General features: G+C 30.6%; 2 protein-coding genes across 2 annotated transcripts in view; one reads left to right on the top strand and one right to left on the bottom strand.

Moving 5' to 3' along the window:
• The window catches only part of LOC143245256 (GTPase-activating Rap/Ran-GAP domain-like protein 3), a 661,441-nt gene that overhangs the window by 452,711 nt on the left and 185,285 nt on the right, over positions 1–23,445 (bottom strand). The window lies entirely within an intron of this gene.
• The window catches only part of LOC143236974 (uncharacterized), a 67,124-nt gene that overhangs the window by 42,230 nt on the left and 1,449 nt on the right, over positions 1–23,445 (top strand). Inside the window, exons 8-12 of the mRNA XM_076475729.1 lie at positions 675–832; positions 3,481–3,646; positions 4,256–4,357; positions 6,504–6,599; positions 9,736–9,912. Of these exons, the coding sequence (XP_076331844.1) occupies positions 675–832; positions 3,481–3,646; positions 4,256–4,357; positions 6,504–6,599; positions 9,736–9,912 (699 nt within the window). The remainder of the gene's footprint in view (positions 1–674; positions 833–3,480; positions 3,647–4,255; positions 4,358–6,503; positions 6,600–9,735; positions 9,913–23,445) is intronic.

Raw genomic sequence — 23,445 nt, 5'->3', positions numbered from 1 at the left:
TCTGCTTTTATCTAATTTGTTGAATCAATATAGTATGTAGTATTAATGGTTCGTGAACCAAAGGTATTGAATAATATATGTGTATTAAAAAAAAACGTTTTAAAACGTGACACAGCATTAACATTTTTGTAAATTATGTAATAATTTGTTGGTACAATTTTAAGATGAATAAGAGTTTTTTTGGACCTTTTTGACATATTTTTGTTAAGCAGTTTGAATCATTTTTCTGTGTTAACAGTTGTATATTGGTCTTACAATAACCATAGCCATATTTTAACTTTAACCGCAGTGTTTGCAAACTGTTGTGTTAACAGTATAAAATTTTGTGTAACTTTATTATGAGTGGGTAATTCAAAATAACTACTAAATATTTTTTTATAACTCCACTGGCTAATTTGCATTTGTTTGATTTTCAAACTAAGAAATTAATTATAAGATTTTAAAATAAACTCTGTTTCATTTGCAAATTTCTAGATGTTACAAGTAGTAACTGTAGTTGGATGCTTTTTTTTTTTATAAACAGACTAACTTTCCTGACACGTTGGTTTTGTTGAGTTTTTTTTTCTCTTTAATTATGTTTCAAACTTTCTCTGGTTTCATTAGAAGCTAATATGCTATACTGTTGTTTTTTTTTTAATTATTTATATTGTGTTCTTTCTCTCTTGCATGCATAGGTTTACCAAGTGATGGATCAAGATCAGAAGTGTACTTTAGCGATCAAGGTTGTTAGTTTTGAGAAAGCTGATGTTTCTGCTGTTGAAGGATATAAGAATGAAGTCAGAGTTTTACGCAGTCTTCAAGGAAGCAGTCGGGTTATTAAACTTTATGACTTGTAAGACTTTTGTCTTCACATTATTAATTTCAGTCATCAAAATGTTAATATTAATTGTCAAGTTTTATGACTTAAAAGTTAAGTGCTTTTTTTTAACTAAATTCAAGTGTCCTCCTTGAAATGTTATATTTTTTAGACAGTGTTGTATTGCAATGTTTTGTCACGTTAAGTTGTTATTGTTTCTGAGAAGAGAATGATACAACTCGTGGGAATTATTATTCACATTTCTTATATTTAGTTTGGTAACTTTAGCCTTGTTTGTAAGGTTGAAGTAGTGATTTGAAAAGGAACAGTTCGACCTATCTGTGTGAGAGTAAATTTATGAACTTGATCCCTACTGAATTAGCAAATGTCTCCATATACTTTACCTCCAGCATATTTCTGTAACTTTATCATTAGATTTATGTCTTCTATAAAGTTGGTTTCTACCTATCACAATTTGAGGTTGGATCATGTTCCTGTTGTAGATAGGACAACAGTAATAAGACTGAAATAAATTTGTTTTTAAGATAAAAAACACTTGTTTTCTTACTTTCTAACTTTCACACTCTATTAGTTAGAATACTAAAGGGTTAATTATACAGTTTTGAATGAATGTTTACGAAATCCTGTAAGAAGAGAGTAAAATATGAGTTTTATGAGATATCATTGTTCAACATTTTTATATAAGACATAATTTGGGTTATATTTCTAGTGCTTCATTTGAACCACACTCAAAGCATGGCCTAATGCCAGTAATTTCAATATGCACTTGCTTTCTGCCCAATGGGTATGTTAAAATGATATTTATTAACAGCTTTAACCCTTTAATTATTACCAAGTTATTATTGCACTCAAACATGTATAGGTGTTAATCTTACCAAGCTAGTATCACACTCAACCATATTTGGATGTTAATCTTACAAAGTTAGTATCACACTCAAACATATTAAACTCTTAGTGATTCGAAATACTAACTAGAGATGTAGGTTGTCATTTTTTTAGAAATAATATGGGAAGTTAAATTTAAAAGAATGCTATTTATTTATTTTTATTATGTAGACAAAGTCCTAGCCACAAAACCATTAGTGTATGTGAAATATTTCAGTGAGTACAGGTAATAGACATGATTTTAGTTAACCCTAACTTCTGTGTTCAGTACACATGAGAATGTGTCAAGCAGCATGAGATTTGACATACTGGGTACTGAATATGCACTGAAAAATACTCCATATGCAAGGGTAGCACAAGAACTTTCACTGTCTTTCATAACTTCCCAGTAGATCCGTGTGATGTTAAATATTATATTATTTATGACAAATGTAAGGTCAAAGTTTTATTCAAATAACATAATGTGTATATTACATTGTACAGAGGATTGTCTATTGTATTCCATTTCTAACTGGATTTCCATGAGAACAGGCTTAGCTGAATTTTTAATGGCTTTTCTTGCATAGTTAGAAAGTTAGAAAAAATTGTGAAAGTTATGTAACATTGTTTCCTTTTTACATGCCATTATTTAGTGTTTTTGGGTGATTGTTTAATTAAGAAGAAATTATTTAATGCAGTAGTGTAACGGATATAAAAAAACTAGGGTTAAGTTTCATTGACAGTAAACAGCAAAACAAATTAGACCCAAGTAAGTATTTTATTACTTGTTTTGCATGAGTATTCTTTATTATTATTATTATTAAAATTAAGATATAAAAATTTAAAACTTATAGGTTAGATAAAGTAATGCGAGTAATAATATTATTAATATTTTATAAGATATGCTTGCGAGTAGTTTAAGCATTATGTAATCCAATACCATAATGTGACATGCATCTTCCTTGTGATTTGCATTTTACATGGTACAAATAACACGTGGATGCAGTTTTAAAGAGGAATGAAACCTTAAAAATCAAGTATAAATAGATGTATACTGTTACAGTCTTTAAGTTACATAGGATGAACAGTTGTTATCTTCTGTTACAATTTGCAGTCATTGCAGAATGAAGTTAGGGGGAAATTTAAAATCTTTTATGTTGGATATGAGGTTGATCAAGTGAATTTAACTTGTATTGAGTTAGGGTAAAGAATATAACAGATAAAATATAATATTAAAAAAAAAAAAGATACAAAAAATTAAGTATTTATTTAAGAGGTTTTAGGGGTTATTCAAATGATATTTGAAAATTTTCAGAGGAAGAAAAATATTTTTAATCTTATCATGAAAATTACTTTGCACTTAAAGTGAGACAACATAAAACATAAATTGTAAATAAAGTTTTTCATTTAACATTAATGTGCTCTTTTCCACTTCCAGATAGTAAACGTGTAGTGTAGATTGTAAATAAAGTTTTTCATCGAGACTGGAGAGCTTTTGTATTTTCTGTTTTTTCAAGTTTATTAAATTCTGCCTTTGGGACCCTTGAAAATTTCGCTGGAATTCTGGAATAAAAAGGTTGAAAGTCCAGAACCCTTCACTGTGGGGCCTCAGTGAGAATCCTGATCATATAAACGTTATATGGTTAATCTGAGAATTGTGAAAAGAGGGACAACAAATTCTATAATTTTGATATTTTATCTGTTTGAAAGTTTTGGGTCATAAGTAAGAAGTAGCACAAAGATTAAGAACCAAAGTGGAGTATGTCTGAAATGAGAGTATGAAATAAATGTATTTTCAGTGAATACCAGCCTGATCAAAACAGACTTCTGATGGTTCTTGAAAAAGGTGACTCTGATTTGAACACAGTGATTCGATCTATCAGAAGTTCAGAACCCCTGGATCCAATCACGGTGAAATTCTACTGGGTAGAAATGCTAAAGCAGTTGCTGAAATTCATAAGGCTGGTAAGTTAACGTGGAACATTTGTACATATTGTTTTGGTCAATGTTTGAAATAAGGAAAACAAAATGGAATAAAAATAATTTGATGTTCTGTTTAATTATTATAACATGAATAATTTTAAAAGACCTATTCACTATATTTTTATGAAAGTTAATACAGTTATTAATATCTTTTGTCATGGAGTGTAATATGCTCGACGTGTCACATTTTTTCGTTAATAATTTAAAATTATAATAATTAATCTTTCCACTTGTAAGTTACTTATGTATGCTGTTGCAAATTCAAAGTGAAATAAATACTAAATTGTTTTATTATTAATGAATAAATGTGTGACAAATTATCACCATTCTTTTAACATGACATCACTTGTGTTTTACTGTTTGAGAAACAAGTGTTGTTGTTATTTAATAATGAAGACTAACAGATAAATATCTTCTGCACCTTTTGTTTGTCAGAAATATAATGTTTGGCTAGTGTACATTGTCAGGGTCACTTTCTGTTAATTTTGTTTTAAAAGCTGAAATGTCCAAAGAAGGATATACAAAAGGAAGTTTCATTCTCCTTGATTTACGTTTTGTTTTGTTACAGATATTATCCACTCTGATCTCAAGCCAGCTAATTTCCTCTTGGTTGGAGGAAGATTGAAGCTAATTGACTTTGGAATATCTAATGCCATTGAGACTGACATGACTAGTGTTTTCAGAGATACTCAGGTAAATTTACTCTGTTGGAATTACTAATGCACTCATAAAGTTTTGAGATTCTCACCATTATGAAGGTTGTTTTATTGTTTGAACGTACTTAATGAATTTTATATTTTGGGCTGCAGCCTGAGAAAATTGTTCATTGTGTTCAGGCTAATGTGATGATGTTTCTTTTAGAGCCATGCTTTGATTTGATGCTTTTAATTTGTTAAGCGTGAATCATAATCAATGTTTCGTGGATATTTTTTTGAACTGAGAATCTTGAAGTTTAATGATATATTTTTTCAAGGGCATTGTGTTTTTTTTAATCATATTAAAAATACATGTGCTATTGAAATAAATGCAATTAATGTCTTCAAAGCAGTTTAACATGTTAAAAGTGCTGGTGGGCTAAGCATAATCCGTACTAGAGAATGGATCTGTGAATCAATCATCTATATCCCATTCCTACAAAAAAAAAAAAAACATTGAGATTTGTACGTTGGTGCTGAAGGTGCATTATAAGGGTGATAGTCAAATCCTAATTTTTAGTCATAATAAGAGTAATCTAAGAGTTGACATTATATGCTGTTGACCAATAGTCTTCTTACTAGTCTATTCAATTCAAAATCAGGGATGGCAAGCACAGATGACACTTTGAAAACAAAGTGCTAATGTTTTCTTGCTTTTGATTGACATGAAAGATGTCTTCAAGCACACATGACACTTTGAAAACAAAGTGCTAATTATGTCTTCAAGCACACATGACACTTTGAAAACAAAGTGCTAATCTTTTCTTGCTTTTGATTGAAATGAAAGATGTCTTCAAGCACACATGACACTTTGAAAACAAAGTGATAATCTTTTCTTGCTTTTGATTGGGATGAAAACAAAGTGCTAATTATGTCTTCAAGCACACATGACACTTTGAAAACAAAGTGCTAATCTTTTCTTGCTTTTGATTGGCATGAAAACAAAGTGCTAATTATGTCTTCAAGCACACATGACATTTTGAAAACAAAGTGCTAATCTTTTCTTACTTTTGATTGAAATGAAAGATATCTTCAAGCACACATGATTTCCAAAGAAATGTTAATGTTATTCAACTGATGAAAAATGTCTTAATCAAAGTTTACTTTCTCTGAAATTTTACTGTTGTAATTGCTATTCAAACTGACATGACATTTAAGAGACTTGGTTTAATAACATGTTAAAACTGACTTGAATAAATGTCCTTATTTTCATATTTATTTTATGCATTCACTGTTTATTCGTCTTCTTTCTACACCTGAAGTATTTACTTTTTTATTGCTATTATCTACAAACCTACATGATAGTCTGTCAGGGTTACGTCAGATTGAGGTGTTTAAATTAGATTTTGACGTTTAAGCCGTTCATATTTACTGCTGAGCCACCAAGTGACACCTATAATTGAAAAACAGGAAACAGGACTGATTGTTTAATGGACAAAGTTTGACTTAAGTCTCTTTAGGAGACTTCTCTAGCACATTTGAACATTTTCTACTTGCTTAGCCTTTTAAAATTCTGCACATGTAGGATATATATATATATTTTTTTTTTTAGGTTTTATCTATATACAGTTGAATAATCAAAAAATCAAACAACCACACTGATACTGTAGAATTCTACTATAATTTATTAAGCTTACTAAGTTTTTTTATATTTTATAAAATATGAAACTTTGAGCAGACTAAAGATACAACTTACCTCCTTTATAAATTGGATTGAAATAATCTGGAAGCCTTTTCAAAGATTAAAATGGCAAGGAAAGCCACCACTAGGGTGACACTTTGAACTGGAAATGGTGAAAATATTTCATTTTTTCTTCTTACTAGTAAGAATGAATTGTGAATGTATTTTCTTTGAAGTTTTGTAAAAATTTAATCTTCAGCTGTAAGGCATTTCGAGTGGTAACGAGCTCATGAACAAGGTTAGGGTGAAGTGAAGTTCTGTGTACATCTGAAATGATATAAAGAATTTCTTGGTCATATGAAGGCACTCGACTTCTAGAATAAATGAGAATTGTGTGAAATATGTATTTCATTGTTTACTGTTTTAAAGACTACATGTGCATTTTAATACCTTAACTGAGATAGAATAAGGGCTTGCAAGTAACAATCTGAACTTGAGATTGGTCACGTTACATTGACCGCAGGTCGGAACAATAAACTTCATGCCACCAGAAGCTCTTCTAGATGTCTGTGAAGCTCCTCTGCTGAAGGATGGAACTAAGAGAAAACCGAAGATCAAAGTATGGTTTATACAATTGACTTGTGATGTTTTATTACGTATATGTATTGTAAGATGAGATCTTATTTAGTATATGTTATAGCAATACTTGTTGTATTTTATTGTCATGAATACATTTTGTATTTTAACATCATGCACAGTTAATTGTATTTGGTATACGTTTAAGTTTTATTAAATCTTGCATATGAGAAGAAATGTTTGTGATTGTTAGATTCACTATAAGAAATGTCAATTTTTAGTTTAAATTTTAACATTTCATCAGTCTCAGTATGAAAAAGTATGATTGATTTTTATAATCTTGAGGCATGTATGAGAGTAATGTTGTACATCTTTATCAAGAAATTACACTGTTGTAATAGCTTTTAAACAGCTTCAAATACTTCCTGAAACCTATACAACTGGGGTAAGCTACACAAAACGTACTGTATTTGAAGCGCATGTTGACTTCTGTTTGTTGGTTACGATATAGTACTGTGCAGTTAAACAGTGCTGTTCAGTGACCTGTTATAACAAACAATTGGATTGTTCCATGATCTTATATGCTCTTTAGCTTGGTGTTTTATCTTTATGGAATTGTTAAATAGTTATTTTGTTTATAAACAAGTCCGTCTGTCTGCAGTTAGATTTATTCCTGTTAACTACTGACTTTACTTTCAACTGTAGTGTTTCTAATGACTTGTGTGGTACAGGTTAGTGCAACAGTAACACAAATTCTGTATTTCAGGAGTGAACTTTAGTAGCGCTGTCATGAGTTACTTCAGTCGGTGTTGTATAAAATCAGTGAACAAATGAATACTGTTGTGTAATATGCTGTGCATTAGTGATTCTTAGTCAGAATTATAATATCACTTAACATTTTCACATTGGGCTTGGTATAATATACGCAAGTTTGTCTACACACTTGCACACGTTAAGCATTTTCATGAAAATATTTGATACAGTAAGTGTATCTTCACAAAGGTTGGTAGACTTTTATAAAGAGTACAAGTATTTTGTATACAAAAAAAATCAGATTTTCTAATCAGATGTGTATGTGAGAATTGTTTTGTTGCTAGTCTGAGTGGAAAGTAATTTCATGTTATCATTAAAATAACTATTTTTGAACCACAAAATTTTAAATATTATTTGTATTATATATTAAAACCTCCAAAATACATTTTATCTTTTGTTTTTAGTACAATGTTATATTTTGTGTTATTTTCTATACTCTAAATATGTGGGATCTTTCATTAACCAACCTTGTAACCATCATAAAAAAACAATTAGGAAATTATGCTTTTTGTATGCCAGAATGGCTGTATATTATAACATGAAAATATGAATGATTAGTTTAAGTATCTTAAGTCTCATAATGCTATATACAAACATATATATTTATTATCTTTTATTATATTGACCTTCCAGTTGTGGCTACCTGACATTGCATTGCTTGCACTGATGCAAAGCATGTGCTCTTAGGTCACAATATCCGGTAATATAAAAGTGACCTTTAGTCTTCTCTGTGTTTTAGTGGACTAGTATTTTATAATATACACTTTCATTTTAGTTATTACACATTATGTATGTATGTATACACACACATGCACATATATAGATTATTACTATTTAGAAATAAATTACACTATGTAATAAAGTATTTACTTTTTCTTGTTCCTGGACAGAAAGTGTTATTTCCCAATTGCTTATGCCTAAAATAAATGAGAAAAAAGACCAATTTTTCTCTTCAAACTTTGCTTTTGTGACCTGGAAGTGTATAACGAAAACATGATGGGAGACTATATTTGGGGACTGATACGTGAAAGTGATTTACATTACAGTCGCAAATCTCGAAAAACTATTCACTTCTAAACATTTTTGTTCATTTTTGTATAACTTTAGTATAAATACATGTAAACCTTGATTCATATGTTGTTTTATTCAGACCTTATGTGAATGAAAATGTACAAATTTGCCTGTTTTTACATAAAAAATAGGTTAATTTCTATATTTCATTATCCAGGTCACAAAATAAAAGTTTGAAGGGAATAATGGCCATTTTAGGTACTTTTACAACATAAACAATTAAGAAATAACACATACTGTCCAGGAACAAATTTTGTGTTACATAGTGTTGTTAAACATACTTTTTTAAAAATATAGAATAATAAATTAAGAAGTAAAGCAAACAATTATTTCTTTTAGCTATAACCTTTGTACTTAGGTTTTGCTGGACACCTGTTGCTTAGCCTTTTAAAATTCTGCACATGTAGGATATATATATATATTTAGGGTTTATCTATATACAGTTGAATAATCAAAAAATCAAACAACCACATTGATACTGTTGAATTCTACTATAATTTATTAAGCTTACTAAGTTTTTTTATATTTTATAAAATATGAAACTTTGAGCAGACTAAAGACACAACTTACTTCCTTTATAAATTGGATTGAAATAATCTGGAAGCCTTTTCAAAGATTAAAATGGCAAGGAAAACCACCACTAGGGGGACATTTTGAACTGTTGATTGGTTATTCATATGTCATGTATTGTAATCAGAGTATCTAAGAGACTAATTAAAAAAAAAAGAGTAGAATGGGACCATTGTGTTTCATTCAGTGCATAAGCCATATTTTAGTAAATTTAAAAGATATGAAGTTCTTATTTTATGTTCTAGCTTGTCAGTATTAGTAATTAATTAGAGTTCCTAATTTGTAAAAAATTGTAGGTTTGATGTTTTAACTTCACAGATGTCTAATTTTAAACAGCTCTGCATTAAACAAACCATGTGACTCACTAAAGTCTATATTTAGATGTGTTCTTTTAATAATTACTTTTAAATTAGGAAGTTAACTTGTATATGATATTAAAGTTTGAATTGTCTACAATTTGATTCCAAACTTATTCACATAAATTTATAGAACAGTAGTTAAATAAAATTTTGAATGCAAGTCAACAAATGAGATGACATGGCCTTTGAACTCTGACCTGATGCAAAAGGGTTAATCACCTTTATTGACTTATGGTCAGAACTTGGGCAATCATTTCTGTAACATAATCAGTCGTTATGGTCCATAAATTCTTGATACTATTCTGCATTTTGAGTAATTATACTTCAATTCAGAAATAACTTGTAGTATTTTTTTTATTTTTGCAGGTAAGTCCAAGATCAGATGTTTGGTCTCTTGGATGTATATTGTATAATTTAGTCTATGGTCGAACACCATTTCAACATATCCAGAACATTATTGGCAAGGTCCAAGCTATTACCAATCCCAGTTATCAGATAAACTTTCCATCAATTGATGATACAGACCTACTGGATGTTATGAAGGTTTGTATTGTCTTGATATTTACTGTATTTCTTCTGTATTAAAGTACTCGGTTTTGTGGCTTAAGAGTTATGTTTAATTGATCTACAAATCTAAAAATAATGGTCAATCGTATTTTCATTTGAACATTTCTTTGTTTTTGTTTTACTTCTCGAATAAATATATATTTCTTTGATTAAATTTGCAATGTATAGAAACACTTTGACTTAATGTTTTAGTATTGTTTATTGCATGATTTGTAAGCTAGAATACTTTTGAGACTAATTAGCGGTAATGTTAGAAATTGTAATGAAAAATAAATGGAGCGTATTATAGACCACATTACTGTTAATGTTTCACAGTGAAGAAAAAAATACATTTGTGACTTTATACTGTAAACATTTTGATATTTATTGAAGGGACCAACACTAAATATTTTCTTATTTTCCAGTCATGTCTTGTAAGAGATCCAAAGCAGAGACCAATGATACAGGAACTGTTGAAACATCCATATGTTATGAAACAGAGTGAGTGAATGTTTTTATTGACGTGTTTTGTTTTTGTCAACTTATCTAATTTTTCTATGCCTTTGATCATGAAGATTATTAGACTGATTTGACTACTGCATCAAACCATTAATCTAACAATCTTTAGCTTGACTTGACTGCTGCATCAAACCATTAATCTAACAATCTTTAGCTTGACTTCACTGCTGCATCAAACCATTAATCTCACAATCTTTAGCTTGACTTGACTGCTGCATCAAACCATTAATCTAACAATCTTTATCTTGACTTCACTGCTGCATCAAACCATTAATCTCACAATCTTTAGCTTGACTTGACTACTGTATCAAACCATTAATCTCACAATCTTTAGCTTGACTTGACTACTGCATCAAACCATTAATCTCACAATCTTTAGCTTGACTTGACTACTGCATCAAACCATTAATCTCACAATCTTTAGCTTGACTTGACTACTGCATCAAACCATTAATCTCACAATCTTTAGCTTGACTTGACTACTGCATCAAACCATTAATCTAACAATCTTTAGCTTGACTTGACTACTGCATCAAACCATTAATCTAACAATCTTTAGCTTGACTTGACTACTGCATCAAACCATTAATCTAACAATCTTTAGCTTGACTTGACTACTGCATCAAACCATTAATCTAACAATCTTTAGCTTGACTTGACTACTGCATCAAACCATTAATCTAACAATCTTTAGCTTGACTTGACTACTGCATCAAACCATTAATCTAACAATCCTTAGCTTGACGACTACTGCATCAAACCATTAATCTAACAATCCTTAGCTTGACTTGACTGCTGCATCAAACCATTAATCTAACAATCTTTAGCTTGACTTCACTGCTGCATCAAACCATTAATCTCACAATCTTTAGCTTGACTTGACTACTGCATCAAACCATTAATCTCACAATCTTTAGCTTGACTTGACTACTGCATCAAACCATTAATCTCACAATCTTTAGCTTGACTTGACTACTGCATCAAACCATTAATCTAACAATCTTTAGCTTGACTTGACTACTGCATCAAACCATTAATCTAACAATCTTTAGCTTGACTACTGACCACTGCATCAAACCATTAATCTAACAATCTTAGCTTGACTTGACTACTGCATCAAACCATTAATCTAACAATCTTTAGCTTGACTTGACTACTGCATCAAACCATTAATCTCACAATCTTTAGCTTGACTTGACTACTGCATCAAACCATTAATCTAACAATCTTTAGCTTGACTTGACTACTGCATCAAACCATTAATCTAACAATCTTTAGCTTGACTTGACTACTGCATCAAACCATTAATCTAACAATCCTTAGCTTGACTTGACTACAGCATCAAACCATTAATCTAACAATCTTTAGCTTGACTTCACTGCTTCATTAAACCATTAATCTCACAATCTTTAGCTTGACTTGACTACTGCATCAAACCATTAATCTCACAATCTTTAGCTTGACTTGACCACTGCATCAAACCATTAATCTAACAATCTTTAGCTTGACTTTGACTACTGCATCAAACCATTAATCTAACAATCTTTAGCTTGACTTGACTACTGCATCAAACCATTAATCTAACAATCTTTAGCTTGACTTGACTACTGCATCAAACCATTAATCTAACAATCTTTAGCTTGACTTGACTACTGCATCAAACCATTAATCTCACAATCTTTAGCTTGACTTGACTACTGCATCAAACCATTAATCTCACAATCTTTAGCTTGACTTGACTACTGCATCAAACCATTAATCTCACAATCTTTAGCTTGACTTGACTACTGCATCAAACCATTAATCTAACAATCTTTAGCTTGACTTGACTACTGCATCAAACCATTAATCTCACAATCTTTAGCTTGACTTGACTACTGCATCAAACCATTAATCTCACAATCTTTAGCTTGACTTGACTACTGCATCAAACCATTAATCTAACAATCTTTAGCTTGACTTGACTACTGCATCAAACCATTAATCTAACAATCTTTAGCTTGACTTGACTACTGCATCAAACCATTAATCTAACAATCTTTAGCTTGACTTGACTGCTGCATCAAACCATTAATCTAACAATCTTTAGCTTGACTTGACTGCTGCATCAAACCATTAATCTAACAATCTTTAGCTTGACTTGACTACTACATCAAACCATTAATCTAACAATCTTTAGCTTGACTACTGCATCAAAACATTAATCTAACAATCTTTAGCTTGACTTGACTGCTTCATCAAATCATTAATCTAACAATCTTTAGCTTGACTTGACTACTGCATCAAACCATTAATCTAACAATCTTTAGCTTGACGTGACTACTGCATCAAACCATTAATCTAACAATCTTTAGCTTGACTTGACTACTGTATCAAACCATTAATCTAACAATCTTTTGCTTGACTTGACTGCTGCATCAAACCATTAATCTAACAATCTTTAGCTTGACTTGACTGCTGCATCAAACCATTAATCTAACAATCTTTAGCTTGACTTGACCACTGCATCAAACCATTAATCTAACAATCTTTAGCTTGACTTGACCACTGCATCAAACCATTAATCTAACAATCTTTAGCTTGACTTGACTACTGCATCAAACCATTAATCTAACAATCTTTAGCTTGACTTCACTGCTGCATCAAACCATTAATCTCACAATCTTTAGCTTGACTTTACTACTGCATCAAACCATTAATCTAACAATCTTTAGCTTGACTTGACTGCTTCATCAAATCATTAATCTAACAATCTTTAGCTTGACTTGACTGCTTCATCAAATCATTAATCTAACAATCTTTAGCTTGACTTGACTGCTTCATCAAACCATTAATCTAACAATCTTTAGCTTGACTTGACTACTGCATCAAACCATTAATCTAACAATCTTTAGCTTGACTTGACTACTGCATCAAACCATTAATCTAACAATCTTTAGCTTGACTTGACTACTGCATCAAACCATTAATCTAACAATCTTTAGCTTGACTTGACTACTGCATCAAACCATTAATCTAACAATCTTTAGCTTGACTTGACTACTGTATCAAACCATTAATCTAACAATCTATAGCTTGACTTGACTGCTGCATCAAACCATTAATCTAACAATCTTTAGCTTGACTTGATTACTGCATCAAACCATTAATCTAACAATCTTAAGCTTGACTTGAGTACTGCATCAAACCATTAATCTAACAATCTTTAGCTTGACTTGACTACTGCATCAAACCATTAATTTAACAATCTTTAGCTTGGCTTGACTGCTTCATCAAACCATTAATCTAACAATCTTTAGCTTGGCTTGACTGCTTCATCAAACCATTAATTTAACAATCTTTAGCTTGGCTTGACTGCTGCATCAAACCATTAATCTAACAATCTTTAGCTTGACTTGACTGCTGCATCAAACCATTAATCTCACAATCTTTAGCTTGACTTGACTACTGCATCAAACCATTAATCTAACAATCTTTAGCTTGACTTGACTGCTGCATCAAACCATTAATCTCACAATCTTTAGCTTAACTTGACTGCTGCTGTCTAAATATTTTCATTCATTACTAATCTGCTACTGCAGTAAGAGAGAAGTCAGTATTTTGTATTTAAAAATATGGACCTGAATTACATTGGGCATGTAATATTGAACTTGTTTACTGTGTTTCAAAACAGGACAAAGCATCATAACCAACTAACTATCTTCAAACATTGGTGTTAAAAGTATGTACTACTTGTCTACAAGTAGAACACTGTAGACCTCAGGTTCTTAACCAGAGTTCTGCACAAGTATTTGGAAAGGTCCTTGGCTGAAAATATATAGTCTTTACTTTATCAGCCTAATCCATTTTACATTGTGACATTTGTTGTTTAACAGCATGACAACCTAATAGTATCTCAACCACTACTATGCTTGTCATATGCCAGTTGTCTTGAAGAACCCTGCTATTGGATGGAAGACTTCATCAATGCTGAATACAGCAGATATAGTTTGGTTGATTCTTCTCTTTGTTTTGAGTCAGAAGTTATTAGAAATCATTTTTGTTATTTAGTTTTCATAACGTAATGATAAAAATTCTGAATTATTTTTTTACATCTAATAAAATTTTAAAATTAAAAGATGCTTTAAATTGGCCATCAAAACAAGATCAAACAGTTGATTATTTTTACATACTAAATCTACAAGTAATCAGATATTAAGTGTAAGTTAAAGTACGTTAAATCTAGCATTAGTTTATCTGCTATGTCTTACTTACAGTTGAAAGTTTCAACCATTCTGTAACAGGTATGCATTAAACCGTTTTTATATGCAAGTCACTGAGTTGCATTCAAAATTTAGTAAAACACCTTTATTATCAATGTATGTGAATGAAATTAGCATTAAAATGTACAACATGATTTCAAGTTTTATATTGTCTGAGTTTAAATCTTATTTTAAAAGAAATCTTTATAAAAACTATTTAAAACTGGATGCATTGTAACATGAAGAACAAGCTTTGAAAACTGTACTATTACTTTGTCTTCAACAGTATAGTGGAAGTTGAGTAGATGTATGCCTGTACTCTAAGATGCTTACGTAACCTTTTGACTAGTATATTTCAAAGTCCTCCAAATGAATACAGTTGAAACTGACAGCTCCCATGTCCATCTTTAACAGATTTGTTTGAGCTTTATAATTTGCATGTAGACGTTACATGCACATGTGTATGGTCATTACAAAGACCTCATTTTACACTATAACCTAATAACAATCATTTTGAAATTGGTGTACAATTATTGTCATGGGATACACGTACTTCACTGTAGTGTTGTATGCTGCTTGATCAATTTCAGCACTTATGGTTGTTTCTTACCTTAATATGTTATAGTTAAAAATACAGTTTAAAATCTATTTTGGTCTTACTGTTATATTTTAGTTTATTGTGTATTAAAATGTATAATAGAAAGGTTTAAACAGTTTTTAAATATACATCATCCTTTGGGATGTTACAGAGTGCGGAAATATTTTGTCAAAAGGTTGCACACGTCTGACAGAGACAATGTGATATGCCTCAAGGGCACTGTTGACTTGTGTCAATATGAACAACAAGTGGTAAAGGAAAATAAACTAAAACTAATTTAACTATAGGCCTGAATTTACAGATTTAAAAAAAGGAAAATCTTTAAAGATATCCTACAAAAAACAATTTTTTTTTGTTTTCTAATTTTAATAATTTTATTGTATTGTATATTAATGATAATAACTAGAGTTAGTGATATGGTAGAAAAAATGTAAAATAAAATATAAACATTTGCCTTTTAAAAAAAAAAAGCCCCCGTCCCCAGTGGCACAGCAGTATGTATCTAGACTGACAGTGCTAGAAACCAGGTTTCAATACCTGCAGTAGGCAAAGTACAGAAAGGCCATTGTGTATCTTTGTGCTTAACTTAAAAAAACAAAACAAACAAGACCTTGAAAAAACTTTTGATATTCATTTAGAAAGTCCTAGAGGTTCACGCGAAATGAAAATAAAAATTATAAGAAAAGAAAAGTACCTTTATACTTAAAACAAAAATTGAAATATTCAGAGTTTGAGTACAAATAACTTCTATAGATAAATAAAATTTTTTACTTAGAAAGACATAATTAAATTAATGCCATTCTTTATGTAGGAAATTTTATGAGGAACACATTGCATAACTATTCTTCCCTAATCAAGCAGATGGTAATCACCTCTGTCTGTGCTTAAAGGGTTAAATTCATCAGCCATTACATAAGTCAAGGTGAAAAGTATCACTGTTAGTTACTGGAGTGTCATTGTTAGTATTTTCATTTCTGTTAATTTGCACTGAACTCTGTCTGGGTAAATCTTGTCTTTATGTTTGTTGAAGCTTTTCTATAGGTAACTATGAGCAAAGAAGTTATGCATTGTGTAACAGTATACATAGTTGAAGGCTAAATGACATTGCAAGGTGAATGTCACTTACTGAAACTTACAATCTATTTTTATTGAAACTTGAACTCTTAATTTTTTTAATTAGTCGTTTGCATTGATTAGTTTTTGTTTTGCTAAGACCACATTCTCTCAGTGAAGCTGATGTGTAACATTGTTTTCATTCCCAGTCTTAGCTTTTGGTATGAGTGTCTTTGAATTTATGTTGGTATTTGATTAAGAAAGTTTTGGAAGACAGGAATACCTTTTTGGTAATCTTTTTCTATTAATTTCTTTAAGCCTTTGTAATTTTGTGGATACTTTGGAAGGCCTAATGTGAAATTTATAAGTAAATCAGCATGGGCATTCTTTGTGTGCTTGTCCACGTGTTTTATGAGTCGGTTCTTTCCGTAAGTTTAGGGCAATTATTGGAACATACATTGGTGGTACACTCATTCACCCTGGTTTTATCAAACAAGAACAAGTGAAACAAATGTAAACCAAACTTTAATGTTTTTATATTTATTGTAACGAATCAATCGTTGTACATTTATTTTAGTGTCTATGCTCATTACTATATAGTTTTCTGTTCTTGCATGTAACGTACATTTTTAGCTGTGTATTACATAAGTCTCACCTGTTTTCCAAATTTGTTTCTTCAAAGTGAGAATCAACAACATTTGTTTACGAAAATAATGCTAGAATATTGTTGAATAGTCTAGAAAATCGTGTGATTGATCTCTTTAAATAGTGGCTACTTTCGAGAGATGGAAAAAAACATTATTGGACTGCTATAGGCCTGGAAAGTTGTAATTGTGATTAACGTCTTTTAACTGGAAAACTACGGAATTTGACCAGGGACGCTTTAGATTTTAGACATTACAAACCATTCAATTTCAATGAATTACTTCGGATGTTGTTATTTCTACGAGGACACACACATAACTATTTTTGCTGGAAAGAACCCTCTTGTACCCAGTATGAGGCCAGACAAGAAAAAGACAGTGCTAACTTAGGCAAAGCATAACAGTATTAATTCAGGATTAACTTCCTCGTCATTCACCTAGACCATTGATAAAATATTCAGTTCTAAACCAGATACAAGATTAGTATAGTTTTTAAGTTTGTAAAACTGATGTATATAAACCGTCACTTGTAATAACTATTAGTAAAAACTGTCATTGTAAATTGTATTGTTTTTTTCTTGTATATTAAAATATTTGGTTTAAAAATTGTGTGTAGCAATCTTTTTGGCAAATAACATAAATTTAATATATTATTAATATTTAATTAAGTACTAAATTCAAATTAAACTTTTTGGTTATTCAAAATATTAATGGGTTACGTATGTAACATAATTTATCGGAGACTTGCCCGAAATAAATTATAATACGAGGTAACGCTGTACGTGTACATCTGTCTTTTCTTGTTGTGGCTGATGCATTACATGATATATCAATGGCTGTGTGCACATAATTTAGGTCAACAGTAAAGCGTGTATAATATAGCTTTTCTTACAAAGCCAGCATGTCCCTAGATTACTCCTCTATGAATTATCCTTCAGGCTTGATTGAGGGTAAAACAAGTAAATGAATTTTAGGGCATTAGGATTTTCTTCAAAATAGCTGGTTCAGTAGGTTTACTTCCAAGTGAATATGCTCTTACATCACTCTTTTACTTCAGTAAAAAACAAGTAAAAGGAGAAGTTTATGGCCATTTAGTGTATTTTATTTTAGCTAATCTTAGTAGCAGCTGCATGTTTTACAACCAGTAGATGCATGACTAGGGTCAACAATCATATGTAGGTTTTCTATAACGTATCTGAACTCTTATTTCCTCCAGCCATGTCACGGTCACGTTCACGTTGGTGAAGACTTCCAAAAAACTGCAGAATTATTCAGTGAAGTAGTATATAACACTTGTACTTTACTACCAGCACTTATCGTTGAAGTAGTATATAACACTTGTATTTTACCACCAAGCACTTATGCTTTGTTGAAGTAGTATATAACACTTGTAATTTACTACCAGCACTTATCGCTGAAGTAGTATATAACACTTGTACTTTACTACCAGCACTTATCGCTGAAGAAGTATATAACACTTGTAATTTACTACCAGCACTTATCGCTGAAGTAGTATATAACATCACTTGTAATTTTACCACCAGCACTTATCGCTGAAGTAGTATATATAACACTTGTAATTTTTCACCAACAGCAGTTCCTATCGCTACGCTAGAGCAACACTTGTAATTTTACTACCAGCACTTATCGTTGAAGTAACAGTATATACACCTAGAATTTTACTCACCAAGTTAATCATCAGCTGAAGTAGTATATAACACTTGGTACTCTTTACTACCAACACCCCTATCTGAAGTAGTATATAACACTTACTTTTTACCAGCAGTCATCGTTGAAGTAGTATATAACACTTGTACTTTACTACCAGCACTTATCGCTGAAGTAGTATATAACACCTTGTAATTCTTTACTACCAAGCATATCACCGCTGAAGTAGTATATAAATAACACTTGTACTTTACTACCAGCACTTATCGCTGAAGTAGTATATAACACTTGTACCTTTACTACCAGCACTTATCGCTGAAGTAGTATATAACACTTGTAATTTCTACCAACACTTATCGCTGAAGTAGTATATAACGCTTGTACTTTACTACCAGCTCTTATCGCTGAAGTAGTATATAACACTTGTAATTTTACTACCAGCACTTATCGCTAGTATATAACACTTGTACTTACTACCAGCACTTATCGCTGAAGTAGTATATACATTTTAACTTTACTACCAGCACTTATCGCTGAAGTAGTATATATATATGCACTTGTAATATCATATTACCAGCACTTCATCGCTGAAGTAGTATATAACACTTGTACTTTTACTACCAAAGTAATCATCGCTGAAGTAGTATATAACACGACTTGTAATTTTTACTACCAAAGCACTCTATCGCAGTAGTATATAACACTTGTAATTTTACTACCAGCACTTGAAGTAGTATATAACACTTGTACTTTACTACCAGCACTTATCGCTGAAGTAGTATATAACACTTGTAACTTTACTACCAGCACTTATCGTAACACTTGACTACCAGCACTTAGTGAAGTATATAACACTTGTACCAGCACTTTCTGGTAGTATATATGGTTTTAGTTTTACTACCAGCACTTATCGCTGATGTAGTATATAACACTTGTACTTTACTACCAGCACTTATCGTTGAAGTATATATAAAGTGGTATATAACACTTGTATGCACTTGTTTACTACCAGCACTTATCGCTGAAGTAGTATATAACACTTGTACTTTACTACCAACACTCGCTGAAGTAGTATATAACCAGCACTTATCGCTGAAGTAGTATATAACACTTGTGCTTTACTACCAGCACTTATCGTTGAAGTGGTATATAACTTTGTAGCTTTACTACCAGCACTTATCGCTGATGTAGTATATAACACTTGTACTTTACTACCAGCACTTATCGTAAATATAACACTTGAAGTAGTATATAACACTTGTAATTTTACTACCAGCACTTATCGTTGAAGTAGTATATAACACTTGTACTTTACTACCAGCACTTATCGTTGAAGTAGTATATAACACTTGTACTTTACTACCAGCACTTATCGTTATTGTAATGCAAAGCACATTACTTTAAAACTTAAATAGTAAATTTTTGTAACCACAGGAAAGACCCAAAGCTGTTAAGAAAACCTAATTACATTTGAGATATACCTTATGCCATACCTATTATTAACCAGTCTACCCTAAAACTGAGTAAATATGTGGTATTTTGTGTATTTATTACCATGCAACATTATCTAGTCTACACTAAAAGTACTTAGTGGTATTCTGTGTATTTTGATAATATGTGACGTTGTCCAGTCTACCCTAAAACTGTAGCAAGTACTTAGTGGTATTCTGTGTTTTGTTCTGTTTTAATCGAGTGTATTAATTAATTAATTAATTTTATTAATTGAAGACTAAATAGTTTTTCATGTGTATTTATTTGTTTTCATGTGTTAAATAATTTTTCTGAAACCTTTTGTATTGTTATTTCCACCACAAACCCAAAAGAACCAGCAGGTTATAATGATGTTATTCTGTGAATTGCAACATCTGACCTCGAACGAATCGATGCTGTATTAAAGGTAAATGGTTTTTGTACTTCAGTTAACAAAAACATGTAACGATGTTTATTATTCCAAACTACAAGTGGGGAAAGTTAGTACTAACTTTCAAATGTCTGTGATAAGAATTTCTGAAATTTTAAAAATGATGTATATATTTTTATAGTTCAATTAAGCTTGTTTCATATAAGTAAAACCTCTAGGACTTAACTGAAGCTGTAGTGTGGCAGTTAATGTTTATCCTGTTATTCAAAGAGACATAAAGGTTTGTACTTATTAAATTGTTGAGAATTGCACATTTTCTGTTATCTTTAAATGATCATTGTTGCCTGATTTGGGTTTGTTTCTTTTCCGTAGGAGATACAGAGGCTTAAAGCTACTAAGTAACCTGAGAGAAATACAATCATACCAATGTAAGACAGTTATATGTAGTGCATTGTTGTAACAAACTGAGCAAGTTCTTTTTTATTTCTTTTTTATTATTAAGAAATATATATTTTTTTATTTGTCTTGTATGAAGCTGGCTTAATTAATTTCTTTAATTAAATGCTTTTTTTTTCAATTATTAGCAGAACAAAAGGACTGTGATTTGACATTTTGATAAAAACACATGAACTTCTTGAAATCTCTAACAAGAAGACTAGCTGATCTTTGTGTTGTACATACTGAATTAAATGTTTGTACAGTGTTACTGTATTTTGAATATATTTCATTTGGTCAGAAATTATCATAGAACATTACCTGGATACCCTTACCTGTTAAAACTGTAAAAGTAGAACATTATTTATATGTATTTCATTGTCATATAATGTGTATCGTAAGTATCACAAATATATATACATATGAAATGATTACCACTTTTTAACATCAAAGTAGTTGGTGATTATTACTGGTTTGATTTTTATATATATATACAAGTTACTAACATCTACAAGTGAATGTTAACTAAATAATTCAAGTAACAAGTTCCACTGAAGGCTACTTAGACTGTTTTGTAGTTTTTTAAAAATTAACTTCAGAGTGTCTCTTCATGTGAAGAAACTTTAGTGTAATGGCTTTTGATGAAAATTGAAACATGTTAAAGGTGTTCACCCATTAATATATTGGCTTTTAATGAAAATTGAAACATGTTAAAGGTGTTCACCCTTTAATATATTGGCTTTTAATGAAAATTGAAACATGTTAAAGGTGTTCACTCTAATATATTGGCTTTTAATGAAAATTGAAACATGTTAAAGGTGTTCACTTTAATATATTGATTCTTTAATGAAAATTGAAACAAAAGTTAAAGGTGTTCACTTTTTTAATATATTGTTTTAATGAAAATTGAAACATGTTAAAGGTGTTCACCTTGAATATATTGGTTTTTAATAAAAATTGAAACATGTTAAAGGTGTTCACTCTCTAATATATTGGCTTTAATGAAAATTGAAACATGTTAGTTGTGTTCATTTCTTTAATATATTGGTTTTAATGAAAATGAAACATGTTAAAGGTGTTCATACCATGAAAGGTTTGAAGGTCTATATCTGAGTTACCTAACAAAGTTCCACATCATGGAAAGGGAGTGATGTTTAATGTATAAAACATGATGCAAATACATTTTTAATGGTTATTTTGTGTAGTTATATGCAAAACGTGTTTAATTTTCTTTTTAATCAACCAAAATGGAAAATAAATTCAGTTCTCTGTGTTTTATCCCTGATAAATTGAATATGCGAAAGAGTATACATTTATGTTAAAAAATATAAATAAAATGCAAACATTCCTTTGTTTCATCATCTTGTTAAGCATCCATAAATATGTATATAAGATTTATTTTCATACATCAGCAATGAGAATTTTTCAAGATGCTACATTTGGTACCAACTGATGAGACCTGTCTTTTGTTTTGTTTGTTTCCACTGAGGATGTTTACTTCGTATCAAAATATATTTATGGCATTTTTCTCCAGAATAAAATTTACTTTCAAATTCTTGCTTAGGAATTGGTGTCTGATATTTCTTTTACAGTGTTCATGACTTGAATTTTTCATTTCATTTTCACATAGCAGCTCTTGTGTTCAGATTCTGTGAATTTTATTTTGAAATGGAATGTACAAATGGTGTCTTGTTCAGAAAATAACTTGTAATAAAATGTGAAAATATAGGCTAGTTTACAGAAGATAAACTTACTGGAGTTTGTAAAGATTTTAAATTTGATAGTTTCCACTAACTTGTTGATATTAACATGATTAAAACTTGTAAAGAAGGGCAGTTTTCTAGATCTGCTAAATATTTGAAGTTTTTTTTTTTTTTTGGGGGGGGTAGTAGGGTTTCCTTTATTCTGTAGTTTCTGCTAACCCTTATCTTTTATTTTGATCTCTGTATAGTAGGCATCCATTGTTATTATGAAACGTTTTTTTTTAATTCCATAATTTTATATGTGATGTTATAGGTTTTACTATGTATTGTAGGTTCTTTTATACAAGGTTAATCTTTCAAGGTGGTCTGATATCGAAATAATCCACTTAAAAATGCCTATGAAGTTGAATATTTTAATAGTAATTGAAGTCTAAAAATAATCACTTACGATTTCATAGTTTGTTGAATTTATTATGTCTTTAAATTTATATTGTTCTTCTGAATCCATGTATATGTATCGAAAGTAAAATGAAAAGAAACTGGAAGCTTGTTCCTCAAATCTTATCCAAGAGTAGTTAACACTCCTAATAAAAGTGGGGCCTAGGCCCCAGAGCAACTTGAAAGGTTATTAATATTAGGCTAATAATTTTGTATTTAAATGAAATTGCCATTTAAATCCATTAATGAATGGATTAATGAGATTCCCACTGTCCCTATCTACATCTAGCCAAACCACAGCCAGGGAACGGGCTTGGAGAAATCAGGACTAGAAACGTCTTTTCTAGGGAGTGTTAGCAAAGAATGAATG

The sequence above is a fragment of the Tachypleus tridentatus genome, chromosome 2 (genome assembly GCF_004210375.1).
Source record: "Tachypleus tridentatus isolate NWPU-2018 chromosome 2, ASM421037v1, whole genome shotgun sequence".
NCBI classification, from domain to species: Eukaryota; Metazoa; Arthropoda; class Merostomata; order Xiphosura; family Limulidae; genus Tachypleus; species Tachypleus tridentatus.
Note: the sequence above shows the minus strand (reverse complement) of the source record. Positions and strands in the feature narration are given on the sequence as shown.